This window comes from Platichthys flesus, chromosome 15 (genome assembly GCF_949316205.1).
Source record: "Platichthys flesus chromosome 15, fPlaFle2.1, whole genome shotgun sequence".
NCBI lineage: Eukaryota > Metazoa > Chordata > Actinopteri > Pleuronectiformes > Pleuronectidae > Platichthys > Platichthys flesus.
This window is the reverse complement of record NC_084959.1, coordinates 15,457,045-15,471,338: the sequence shown is the minus strand read 5'-3', so window position 1 is coordinate 15,471,338 and position 14,294 is coordinate 15,457,045. Positions and strand designations below refer to the sequence as shown.

The following is a 14,294-nucleotide window of genomic DNA, read 5'->3' as shown; positions in this document are numbered from 1 at the left end:
TTACATAATGTTGTCCACTTTTATAATGTACAAATATTTAGTGAGTATTCTGGTAAGCCCAGTTTTCTCTCTTTAACATACATACAACACAAATTTCTAGTTTCCAGTCTCTTGAAAAGGAGCAATCAGTTATATTTTACATTATAAGATCATATAAATGATTGGTTTATTAAGAGAGAATGGACGGGCTTATACAATATGGGTTTGTTTTAATGTTGTATTTACATAAATTCCTGATGGAAGCAAATTAAAAACAACAAAATACATTTGTAGATCAATTTATGAAAGCTTTGGTTATTGTACCTGTGCTTTACTTTTTCTTGTTTTTCTTTAAAAAAATGTCTATATGCCATATATAATTTATTATTTATATCATCATTTTAATAAGTAATTATCAATGTGGGTCATGTGTAATAAAATAGTTATTTGGTAAATATTACTTTTACATTATGAAGGTAAGACCTTTTCCAATAAATCATTAAACTTACATAGGATTGCAAATGTAGTCAACGTAAACTATGAATGTGTCTTAGGGATTCTCTAAAATTTACCTCACAAATTAACATAATCCTGATGAGATTTTGTGCATCAGTATCTACAATGCAAAGAGCAGATGCATAGATGTTGGTTACATGCACAGGGACTTTTCTCTCTGGAAGCTGTCTAAGCTCGAGGTTCAGGATAACCTCCTGTCTGCCTGTTTACCTGCTCGACTCTTGCCTGCCACGCTCGCCACACAACCCAGCTCCCCATAAACAAGCTCATCTCCGTTCCCCAGCCTCAGTGACCCCCCCCCCCCCCCCCCACCCCGCCTCATCAGTCTGCTCCCCGGCTCATTCTCCCCCCCGCTGGCCAGTCAACCAAACCCGCTCACAGCTCAGCCTCGTTTGGCCCCGTCCCTCTAACCAAACTCCCTGCTTTGTCCTCAGCCTCTGCCTGCCAGAGCCTCCCCCCAATAAATCTTCACTTTATCACTTGTACCTGTGTTCTGCACTTAGGTGTAACCATTAGCACATAACTGATTCTGGACTAAACTCTAAAAATACTTGCTAATAGTTCATCCACTGTAGGTGGTTCCTATATAATGGAGTCTTAGGACCACTTAAAAGGACTTCAAGAATAAAATCACAATGTTACAAAAAATAAAGTCATAATTTAAGAGTAATTGTTGTTGGCCTGTTGCCTGTGTTAAAATGAACATCTTGTTAGGTTACACTTTAGTTATTAAAAATGATAAAATAATTTGCTATGTTAAGTAGTAGTAGTCAACTGCAGGGCTATTGTTGGTTACATGTGATATTTAAAGGGGTTTAATAGTTTCTCAAAAAACAATATGATCAGTTGCTAATCGAGATCAGTGATCTAGATCGAGTGGAAACACTGCACAAGTTGTCTTTGCTGCTTATTTCCCAATTTGTTTTCAATCTAATAATAATACAGCTTTCTTTGCTCAATTAAAAAAAAAATTCTCATGATATTAAAAGTGTTTTCTTCTTGCAATCTCAAGACATATTGTTCTTCAATATGGCACCAATGCTCTGTTGTACTTTTCAGAACACAATTTCTTGGATTTATTAGAATTACATTTGTATTGTACAGTTGTATTGTCAAAGTGTCTTGACAACTGTGGCAAATTTTGTTTTTGCACATTTATGCCTAAATAATCTCAAATAATGAGTTTTTCTCCTCTTGTAAATCTACAACTTTTCCCGCAGTATGCAGTCTACCAAAGTCAAAGTAAGAGCCTACAGACTTGTTTCGAAGCTGTACAGTCCCTGGGTGGTGGCAGGGTTGCAACGAGGCCCAAAGAGATCCCAGTGTCATTAGAACAATTTAAGAGTAGCAGATGTATTGTTCATCTGCTGTCATGATTCTTATTACAACCACAGACCCACCAGTTAATTAGCTGGACAGTTTTCAGACAGAAGCAGCTGTGGGCAACATATTGAGAAACGGGGTGTGAGGGAGCAGGCGGGAGCAAGTGGAACGCAGACAAAACAAGAAATCTGAGTATAGGGTGGGTGGCAGAGCCTGTGTGTGAGTCTGTGAGAATTTGAGTACCATAAGAGGGTAATATAAACATAATTAACCCTCTAATTATGGTATATGTCTCATTCTTTATCTGTTTTCCTCAAGCTATTATCACCTTCAACCATAAATCTGTGCTAAATTACCTAATAAGAGGAAGTCCTTTAGGCCAGGAATGAATCACAGCCGCCAACCTTGATAAGACTTTCTTCATTGTGTGTAAGCGACACCTCAGAGACTGACCTCTGGAACATCTTTCAGGCCTCAGTGTCCTCGGCTCTCGTTAGCCACGTACCGGCCTGATAAATTACCCTCTGAATGTCTACATTGTAAATTTTGGGGGCTGCGAATGGACGCTGAGGACTAATACTATAAAGGACGGGAAAAGTTAACAGTGCAATGCATACACTGTGTCACATTGCAGCTCTGGAGCAAGTACAGATAAATATATTTACACCGCAGATGGTTTATATGCACATTTATGCTTGGGTCTACAGAATGAAGGTGTCAAAACATACTTTGCATGCATGCATATTTGTGTGAGGTTGTGCGTGAGCATATGTAGGCTTTGTGCGTGTCTGTGTGTGTGTGTGTGTGTGTGTGTGTGTGTGTAAACGTGAGCATGTGTGTAGATGCTCTGTTCTGTATGCCTCAGAGCCTGTGCCAGCTGGAATCAGAAAGGTTGACCTTGGTCATAAATATCTAATCAGTGTTTGCTGTCCATGAAAAAGTTCAATTTATTCCTGACCCAATGGGAAAATGCCTCTCCCAGACCCTCTCCACTCTCGAGCAGACAAAACAGAAATGCTACTCGGATAGGCGGGGGGGGGGGGGATGAAGCAGGACTGAGGCTATACCAGAGGAAGAAAAAGACATAAAAAAGAAAAATCCTCATTAGGTGCTGATGAGAAGTCATCACCAGGAAGTTACAGATGGATGGCTTTCACAAACCCCCTCACTGTTTGTTTGTCTGAAAGGAACTGTGATGTGATGCAATGAAAAGCTATCACGGACCACAAACTATTGGATATTATGTGTTTGATACCGTCTTACTGTCAAACAGAATGAATTCCAAACCGAAATTGTTGCCTCAGATGGAGCAGCTCCTTACACTGCCTTATTTCAACACTTCCTGGAGCAGCGATAAAACCACTTTCCTGCAGTCTGATGTACTGCATTAGAATGGGTTTTTACAAGATGGCTATAAATGAAGAATTTGCACCCACATGTGTATATCAAGTGTGTGAGGGAAGAGAGCTACTGAGAGGAATACAAAAGAGTTTGGGAAGTGGATTAAGGTACATGTTAAGTTAAGATTCTATCTCATAAAATGCTTCTTATGTGCGCATCGATGAATACTTTGAAACAAGAGAGTGGGAGGAAAGAAAAAAGAAAGGGGAGCGACGCTGCTATCTTTTGTACCATACGGCTAAATGAAGCCTGCCGTTGTGTCTGGCCTGGTGGCGGCCTCTTAGTGCTCCTATTTGCCTTATTAATATTCATGCTAATGTATCTATTTTATGGCTCAACAGTTCTGATTCACTTTAAAATCAATTATCCATCTGGTACACCCATACCTCGCCCCAGCTCAAATGTGTATTCATTTCAGCAAACATACATCGGGCACAAGACAATAAAGATAAATGCCTCGATTAGAGGCAGTAAACAAAGGAGCTAGGGATGGCTTTAATGAGATTTGGCACAAAAGGAGCTTACACTTTCTTAAATAATGAGCCTAGGGTCCCGTTTTCCAAATGCAAATTATATAAAGGAATGTTTCGCCGTCCTTGTTCCAATTTCATTTAGATAAGAGTGTCTCCAAACAAGTTGGCTGTTAATATTCTCACATGAGCACATCACTGCTTCCCTGCCTGCCATCTCCCAATGGAGGGGAAGAGTGCTCTCCTCCTCGCAGACACATTAGACTGTAATAAGTTCTGAAAAGTTCACTGTGCTTGTTAAATACTTCTAACAGATGAGATGGAACCGGGAGCGACGGAGATAGAGCTGACAGAGGCGCTCGGCCAGCCTTATCAAACCCTTTGCCACAAACAGCTGCATAATCGTCTCGTGGAAAGGTCAAGCCCGCAATAACCCGGGCAGTTTGTGCTACTGGATATAGATATATGGATAGACGTATAAGCAACCGTATTAAAACAGGTAAATGGTTTCAATATTTGATTTAATCAAACTATGAAGCGATGGAAAATAATGGCAAGAACTAAAACCGTTTTAAATCACTGTGCCTGCGGTTTACAATGACCTCTCTCAAAACAGGCCATGGGCTTACACAAGCCACAGCATTAAAACCTGTGTCAAAGTTATATGTTACCACGTTTTACTGCATGTAGAGACAGACCAAAGATGCATAAATAATATCTACAGTTAGATTTACACTGATGGATGAAACGGTTACCAGTTTGCTCATGGTTAGTTGTACCGTTTTAATCTATAATTCCCGTAATAACCTTGGTTGCTTGGTTGATACTGTCCAGCATCAACCGAAATGAGTGAGTCTCCGGGTGCGGCAAGCAACGTGCACTTGCTGTATGTTTTAAAAACGTTTCGGTAGCAGCGGCAGGCAGAGCTAAAGATTTATTTCAGATGTCTCAGTGGACAAAGCCAGAAGTTTGTTTAGCTGTATTGTATAATAATAGGGACTGTTAGCATCCATTGTTGCCAATCGCATGTGTTTGACAAATTTTGTTTTGCTACCTCTCAGACGTTTATGGTCGATGTTTGCATTTAACGTAAAGGGTTGTCTAACTGTCTCTCCTCCACTGTGGCGCTATGTGTGTGTGCACAGAGAGAAACTCAACTTTGGAGACACACACTGAGCTGAAATGAAAGCCTGGTTTCTTAGCAGACAATGGTAGAGAAATTACTGCCGTTAAAAACATTTAATTTTGCTTCCTCTGTTGGATTTTCCAGGGCAAGTATGCGGCATCATTATTTGTATTTGTCTAAAGTTCAATGAATCATTGAACTTAAGTCCTGAGTCTGTTAGTCTACTTTGCTGTCAGGGGGAATTAAACATTGGAAAACTCAGCTAATTAATTTGCTGTCTTCAGCATTATCATGATATCTGAAATTACTTCTTTACTAAGCTAAAGCCTTCTTTCCTCAATATTAATTTGTATATTTAACATTCAGATGTTAATATTAATAATATGGTGCTATAATAAATATACTAGCAAATTTTACCACAATAATACTGGGATTATTTTATGTATCTTTACACTGTTTTATCTCCAGATTGTAGATGACTAGTTTACTGTCCAATGAATTTGCCATGTTTAAAAAAACGAGGTGCTCAGCTCAATAGATGGTCAAATCCACTGGCTCCTATCCATTATATAAAAAGAAAACCAAGCAACATGGCCAGCCATCAACGATAGCAGGGGCTTCAAACATTACGTTACCTGGTAGAGATAAAAATGCATGAGTGTGGCTCTGCCTGCACCTGCTACTAGAGGAGGCGGAGGAGGAGGAGGAGGAAGAGGAGGAGGAGGGGCGGGCTGCACAGCAAAGCACGTCTGTGACAATCAGCTGTGTGTCTCTTTTGCTTTTGAAAGAAAATATTAATCTTTTATGTGGAGGGGGAAATCCAATTGGTTTGGTCGTACATATAAATTACATACACAGGAGAGTGGATAGATGGATGGATAGATGGAAAGATGGATAGAAAGATAGAAAGAAAGATAGATAGATAGATAGATAGATAGATAGATAGATAGATAGATAGATAGATAGATAGATAGATAGATAGATAGATAGATAGATAGATAGATAGATAGATAGATAGATAGATAGATAGATAGATAGATAGATAGATAGATAGATAGATAGATAGATAGATAGATAGATAGATAGATAGATAGATAGATAGATAGATAGATAGATAGATAGATGGGTAGGGAGGCGGGGAGTGAGAGTGTGCAGTAGTGTTAAATAAAAGGGCCACAGGCAGGGGCTGGATGGTAATGAAGAGGGGTGGGCCAGCAGCTGAGGTCCCTGTAGATGAGATCTCTCCCTGACATGTGTGTCCCCTTCATTACCCATTAAGGGGGGCACAGTGATGAATCCTTAATATGACATTACACCAATTTTCCTCTTCATTTAGCCTGCTAATGTGCTGGTCTGCTCCTATATGCCCAGGGGCTGCCTGTACCAGACTCGACCAGAAATAGACCACAGTGGCCACTGGTGGCACACCTTGAAGCAGCCAAATTAGGGGCAGCGCCCACCTAATGGGGTTATCTAGACGGGAGTTTGCATAAGTTGACTTTTCTAGCAGGTGGAAACTGATGACTGAACGGCGTGCGTGGCGTTCACTCTGCTAACCCCCCCCTTCAAAAGGAAAAAAAAACAAACTCGCAGCTACATTTTACCGTTTTCATTTTCCGACTGTTAAAGAACGTGTCATTTATTTTTACCATTTACAATTGAAGTGTGTATCAACCTTTGAGAGAGTATGAGATTTGTGTGATTTTGTCATACACGTCATGTCATGTTTTACAGGACAGTGATGAAATATATCATGATTTGCTAAAATAGTAATAGGAAAGGCCAAATGCATTGTGGGAAGTGTATTTTTTCAGCAATCTTAGCCTGCATCAATAAGTATTATAAGTGGAGTTTCCAACTATGGCTGACAATCTAAGTGAGGCTGGTGATAATAAGACTGCTGACCAAAGGCTCAGTTGGTAAGAGACATGTTAGAGGAGGTGGAGGAACAAGTGGGGATACAGGCCATTTAAAAAAGAAATTCCAAACAGTTAATGGAAATGGAAATGAATCACAATTACAGCCATGTCTAAGCCATCAAATTGTTTTTGAACATTTCTATTGTGTCAGAAATTCAGAAAGCCCTCAGGTTTTCAACCAATTCTGAAGTGTGTTTTTATGCAGCACCTCAGGTTTTGGGTTAAACAGAATATAATGCCTGAAAAGACAGTTTTTATTCACAGTTTGAAACGGATGCATGCATCGCTTGTTTGTGAACTTGCGTGAGTGTGTGGTATTGTGTGCGTGGATGTGTGTTTGACTCACTCAGCATGCCCATCCCCAGCATGAAGGCATCCATGGTGTAGGGCAGACCCCTGGCTCGCCCTCGTGTACCTGGTGGGAACATCACCTCCTTGGGCTGGGCCTTCTTACATTCTACCTATGTAGACAGACAAACACACACAGATGCACATGTACAAACAAAAACACACACACACAGACAAACCATTAGACTGTGTAGGTACACAACCAGACAGTTCTGACAGGGCTGTCTCCGCTCTTTAAGGTGGTTTTCTATTTGACTTGCACAGCTAGATGTTTTCCATAGAGGAAAAACAAGACTGAGTCAATCCGAGCACCTCACATTGGAGAGGAAAGTCTCTAAGGAAAACTTACAATCATGCTCCTCCTGCATTAAAGCAAAGGTTATTGCTCCAGTGAGCATGTGCCCAATGCCTCGGGGAAATACAAGCTAAATACTTTCCGAGAGTTCCTGAGACATCAACATAAGAGGAGCTCTGTTCACCAACGCCATTACCAAAGTCCCCCAGTGTGCCAGTATGTCCAGTCACTTTTAAGAAAGCAGATTTTGTTCAAAACAACGTCTTATCTCAAAAGCATGGAATTCTCTTGACCAAATTTGTTCAGTCTTGCCAGGGCAGCACGTTTAAAATCTAACACTGGGAAATAATGTCTTTTGTAACTGACTGTGCTTCTCTTTTCTTTTTCTTTTTTTTTAAGCGTATTGTGTATTTGTGTGCGTCTGCTGGGCTCAAGTCCCCAGTGTCCCACCATCCAATTCCACCTGCAGCACTCATCTCTCTCCTGCATTTCCTTCTCTCACTCCAGTTCTCACACATACGTGTTTGTTCATTTCCCATCTCGCAAGGCTGACATCTCCTCCTCCTCCTACATAACACATATCAAATGAGGGATGTGACAGGGGCAGATCAGGAGAAGGAGGAAGATGAGAGTCCTATTTACAACGTATCTATCCTATCTCGATGAATTATAGAGAAGCCCGAGCGGCTGACAAGGGTGGCATGGTCCTGCGTCTGTTGGTTGTTCTTTGGTAGGCTGAGTCTGTTCACCATGCTGCACAATCTATTTGCTCCACTGCCTGCTTGGCATCAGCCTGTCCATCTGTTTGTCTGTTTGCCTCCTGGCTCTCGTCTGCTTCTCCCTACAGCCTCCACTTAAGCAGGGTTTTCTCGGCTGCTGCGATTCACATGTCATCCCGCCGCACAAGACGGGGCTACTGTGCCAGTGCCGTGTGCACCGCAACCAAGGTATACGGGCCGGCATGCATACAAATAGGCCTGCAACTCTGAGAGGCCAGAGGTGCACATTGCTATGCACAGGCGATTCATTTTTGCACACGTCCATATGTACACAAAGGCAGAAACCACACGCTATTGCCAGTGGCCAAAATGAAATCTTCACATGTGTAATAAGTTGCTGTGCTAAATAAAAAGCGCAACAAGTTCTCTATATCCAGCAGAGGGGCAGGAATGTAAAAAGGGAAGACTAATGAAAAAGGTTTCCATCACAGAGGGAAAGTTGCTGCGTTGCACAGCTGTGATTTGTTGCTGTTAGCAGCTCTTTCATTTGAACCAGACCAACTAAAGTACACAGTTCCCTCAGCCACTTTGTAGCTGTCAGAGCTACTCTGCCCTCCTCGCTAGCCTGGCACAGTTTGACATTGTACTGAGGAGAGCACAGGCGCTCTTATTGTCAAGGAATGACCCGGCCGGCATGGAGGTAGCAACCGGTTGGGGGGGAAAAATGGGTCTGTTAGAAATCTAAGCACACTGCTGGGATTTTCACGTTGGCATTGCCGGGTGACAAATACAAAACCAGCTCTGCCCAAACCACAGACAGGACAGTGTCTGATCAGCGTCCTGCAGTAGCCCCTGCCACATACAGAGAGTTGGACGCTCAGGTGGCCTGCTGGGATTAAGACAGACCCGGGTGTGAGTCATGTCTACATGCCCTCAGATGCGGGTCTTTGATATTCAGAGAGACGGCTCCTTGTCATGGTTTAAAAACCAGCCAGGAGCCCGGATCTGCAGTGGTGTGACTGTGTGGGTGTTCACCTGCTTCAAACACACAGGGCCGTGTGAGGGAAGCAGGAAGGAGCCTTTCAGAGGGAACTAAGTCAGAGAACACGAAACGGAGAGGACAGCAAGACAATCTCAGTCTTACAAAGAAACACTGGGAAAGTTCAGTGGTCATGAGCGCAGGGATTCAAATTTTGCAGATTGAAGTGCTGAAAAACCCAGCCACTTGTTTTAACTGAAGGTATCAGTCTGAACTATGACTTACTACAACTAATACTACTACTACTCAAGGACTTTAGATGCATAGAATGAAAGCACCATATTGTCATGTGTGCAGCATCCTTTGCTCACTCTCCAGCTCTCACTCTCAATGTCTCTCCCTTCCTATCTTCATCTGAAGCACCGGGAGAAACCCTGCCACCGTCGGCGGACCGCCAAAGCCTCCAGGACGTATTCGCTGTCCTCACAGGCAGACCTCCTCACAGTTTCGGCTGTAGGTGCGAGGGAAATCTCTTCTTTCTTTCATCCTCTGTGCACCCATCACTTGAGCTCTGTTGCACATGGAAGCGAACAGCGTGCTCTCACATGGGCGTTTACCCCCACGCCGCCGTCCCCACCCCCGCCGCCCCCGACACAGATTGAATCTACGTGTGTGGGGTAACACTGAAGCAGCCAGGAACCCAGACCGAGATGTTCCTGTGAGTCACCTGAAGACCCGCACTGCCAGGTCCCACCCCCACAATGGTTGAGGAGGCACTTAAGAATGAATGGCCTTCATTTAAAGAACATGAAAACAGTTGAAAGGAACGAACAAGCTACAAGGAGAGCACTCGCCAGCCGGCAAGAAGATTTCATTAAATGGGCTTCCTGTGGCAAAATTTCTTTATCATGATGCCGTGGCATTATTTTTCTTCAAGCCAAGGAAGATAAAGTGCAGCAATGAATCATGCTCACTGTGTTTATGATGTGCCTTTTTTTGTGTGCAAAGCCATAGGTTACAAAGCTTATTTTCATGCACTCAAATATTTCTGTAGTTGTTTTTTGCTCACTGCTTTCGGGTTTAAGAGCATCTCATGTTTTTCAGCTCTATTGAGCTTCGTACACACACATACATTTAGCAGGACATGTTTTTGTTGAAGTGAACATCTGCAACCGAGTGTTAACAAGGTATGGTTATCTCAGCCGCTGAGCTTTCAACATTTATCAAGATGCACTGATAACCTGCAGCTGATAGCTTATCTTTGAGATTTGGGTCATTGGGTCGAAAACAGCAGACCAAGCAGTAGAGCCTGTACACTTAAGAGTTTAAATAAAACTTTTAGTACGTCATTTGAAATACTGATTACGATTGCTTCAAGGAGTAAATTCCAACTAGCGACAGCAACTAGCTGTCGTCGTCCCAGGGGCATTTAGAATGGGAACGGGTAAGTTAGTAGGAGTGAAGATTAACATAGTTATGAGAGTGGAACAAAAGATGTCCCTAGAATATGGCACAAGCTAATTCTGTCCTTGGTTAGGCTCTTTAATTTGGGATAAAACAAATTAACAAATATATTTAAAAAACAGGTGGGTAATCGATCTATCTTAAAAAACTTGAATGTCATCGCTGAATTTGTATACCATATAATATTATGTATTATATATCAAATATTTATTTTGTGCTGGTTATAAATATGTATCTTTTTTTGTGCTAATGACAAACAATTGCAGGAGCTCTTCATCGCTTGTTAATCAGTGTAGTAAAACAGCTCACTGATGAAGAATAAACAAACAGCAGCTTTTCTTATTTATGTACAAACCCTCTGATACACAGCAGTGAAACGCTCCAGTTATGACCTTTTCAATACATCTCCCATACATATTAACCTTGTAGGTATAACAGGAAGGAGTGGGCGGGATGCACTTGCAATGACTGTCCTTCAGGGACAAGCGTTGTGGGTGCAGTGTGTGTGTGTGTGCGCGTGTGCGTAATGTGGGAGGTGTATACGGCTACTATTAGCCTCGCTAGTGAATGAATTCCATCAGTAGACTGGCAGACTGAAGAAAAGAAACAGTGTGATTCATTTACTCCAGCTCCCACTCCCAGCTGAACAGTCAAAACACATAGACTGAATAGTTAGGAAATGTCAGAGGCCCTGAATGCACTGTGTCGGGCCTGGTGGTGGCGATTACTCACTTTAAATAGAAAAACTGACTTATAGCCACCATTTAACAAGTGGTTTATTGAAAGAAGCTAATTTAAAACATACAAATTAAAAATTAATAAAAGACAATATTTTTGGGAACAAAAATTACAATTGATTTCTTTGTAAAATAGTTCCCTCGTTAAAACCCATTACTATTGAGATCAATTTCTATTTATGTGAATAGAAAAAATTTCGAGAACCTCGGTTCCCTATTATCGGTGCAACTTCAAAGGTTTCAAGCCTCTAAAAGGTCAGTGTTTGATATATCAGAAACTAGACTTGGGTGGGGTTGGGGGATGGGGGTTGTTGACCTCTGTGAACCAGTCAAAACAAAAATTGTATGTCATGTATTTTATGAAGTGGGTATTTACAGCGGAATACTTCTATGAACCGCTTGCATCCAGGGTCCATAAAAAGAATGGCAAACACTGAGTAATAGAAGACATAGTTATTATGGTAACAACCTTTGAATAAAGCAAAATGATGCCTTCGATGGCCAGCAATCTTGCGGGAGTCATTACGCCTGATGATATCCCAGCGTGGTTATGAGAAAGCTATGGGATACAAGGTCATTTGAAGGACCAGGTGCTCCCTGTGGTGTCAACACTGTTGTCATGCCTCTGTATTCAAAGATGATATTGTCCCTGTACACACTGAGGGTTACATTTGAAAGTGAGGGCCACGATCATCAGGTTGACGCCAAACCGCTTCCATCGCGTTCCTCAATCAGCAGATCGAAACGTCATTCAGCTTTCATGGGACGTCCTGGAGCGCGGCGTGCCGAGTGGATTGCCACCGCCTTCATCCCTCAAAGCTTTCCCTCTTCATTGAAGGGTAAACATCCAATTACTCGCAGTCCAGGACTTGTGAGGCAGAACTGCACGAGGGACCGAAACCCTTATTAGGCACTTAATGTTCAAACAGTGTAAAAGATTTCCCCTCTCTTAGAAAATGAAATTTTCCAAGACATTTTCAACATTCCAGAGATGTAAGTTTCTCTCTGTAGATATCTCCCTTTAAAGAGCGACTACACCCTCAGATTCCACTGGAGCCGAGCCTCAGACCATATTTAAAAAATCAAACAGAGGAGCAAGGGAGATATGGCTGAGGGCTTGTGGCTGTGTAGTGTGTGACGCTGAGGGAGAGGCGACATGGCACCCATGACCAACACTTTTGGTAGCATAGACAGAGATGTAGTTATGAGAAGCTAGTAAGAGTCTTGTGTGGGTTAGGGAGAGACCACAGGATTCAACTGAGCCAAACATTCACATCAAAACGGAAATAAACTCTCCAAGTTTGATGAGAAAAGATTTATTATTATCTATTTCAAAATTACAATAGGAATTTTATAGGAGAAAAATCACCACCTATCAAAATTATATCTTTGTGTAATTATGTGGAGCGAAAAAGTAGAATTAATGCCATATGGTTTGCCCACGCCTACTGGTAGAGCTTCCTTTCTGCTGATTAGTTAAAGGGTAAATACCAGGATATTGCTTTTATGCAGATCTATATCATCCAACCATTAAATTGACGTTTGACCTTTTACATAATAGGATAAAACCCAATAATTTCAATTACTAGGAATTTGTGTGAATTTGTTTTCATCATAAGTGCTTGCGTTATAAGGATTCAGTTTATGTTTTTATCCTACGCCTTTGTTTTATTGCCTTATGGGTACTTATTTATCTATCTTATCTCATGTCTTTGATTTTAACGTAAAGCAATTTGAGCTGCATGTTATGTATGAAAGGTGCTGCATAAATAAAATGAATTATTACTATTATACGTGAGGGGGACAAACAAAAGGACAACCTGAAACCATAATGCCTCTGGTAATGGCTGTCTACGGTGCGGAGGTGTAATAAATGAATTTACAATGTAGTTACTCTCTGAAATAGTCATAGCTAGTTTAGTAGATATAATCGTATGTGCACAGACACACGCACAAGCACACAAACACACACACAGTTCATGACATCTAGTTTGACGGCAGTAAACTTCAATGTGCGCTGGCAGCTCAACCTACTGGTTTGCCGGTTTGACACCCAGCAGCAGCAGCAGCAGCAGCAGCAGCAGCAGCAGCAGCAGCAGCAGCAGCAGCAGCAGCAGCAGCAGCAGCAGCAGCAGAAGAAGAAGCACTGGTTCAGCAGGCGCTGACAAAACTCAGAATGTGGGTCTGATTAAAACTGCTTTGCTTTGATTAGCTGATCACAAACTGCACACAGCTTCTAGCACTAGCTCCCAGTCCTCAAACCACCGCTATCATGAACCCCGCAGCTGCAGGTGGATTGATCCTATTATGTTAATCCAAGTGCTGGAAATCATCTGAAAAATATAAAATCAATAAAGGGCTGCTGTAAAAATGAAATGAATTGAGGCTGCGGGATAATGTTTGACTAAGTCGCAGAATATGAAACATTAAAGAGAAGCAGATGAAGAGCAGCTCTCCCTTGTGCAGCAGTGACTTGCATGGTGCCACCGTGTTCTGTACCGCAAGCTACACATGACCACACTTGACCATTACTTTGATTCTGTAATTCTGTATCAAGGGATTCTGTATCAAGGGATAATACTTCAATATTTATTTATTTCATATTTTTTTTAATGATAGTTTTTGACGTTAACTTGTTTCTGTTCTACCTTACAGAAGGTTGACGGTACAGCACAACATTAATGTTGGGTCCGTTTATTTTACTCGGCAGTACGGCTGTCATGCAAGGCGCATTGCCTTGTCAGAGAAATATTGATGTGGTATAGGACACAAGCAAATATTCTCACTTTCTACTTGGAAAGAATTTGTCTCCAGGGTCTCTAGTGACCCCACAGATGTCCAATATGTCTTTTTTTAGGGCTGGTTGCTAATTCTTAATGGAACTTTGCTCCACCTCACGTTTTGGACCAGAGTAAACTTTCATTCAATCCGTAAGTACCTCAGGAGTTAAGAGAACCGTTTGAGGTGTTCATAAACGTCCAAGCAGGCAATAATATAGCAGATTCATCTCTGCTTACA

General features: G+C 41.8%; 1 protein-coding gene across 9 annotated transcripts in view; it reads right to left on the bottom strand.

Moving 5' to 3' along the window:
* Positions 1–14,294, bottom strand: part of msi2b (musashi RNA-binding protein 2b) — a 241,950-nt gene that overhangs the window by 47,272 nt on the left and 180,384 nt on the right. For all 9 annotated transcript variants that reach the window (XM_062407101.1, XM_062407100.1, XM_062407099.1 and 6 more), the window contains one exon: positions 7,081–7,195. In XM_062407101.1, coding sequence (XP_062263085.1) covers positions 7,081–7,195 — 115 coding nt within the window. The remainder of the gene's footprint in view (positions 1–7,080; positions 7,196–14,294) is intronic.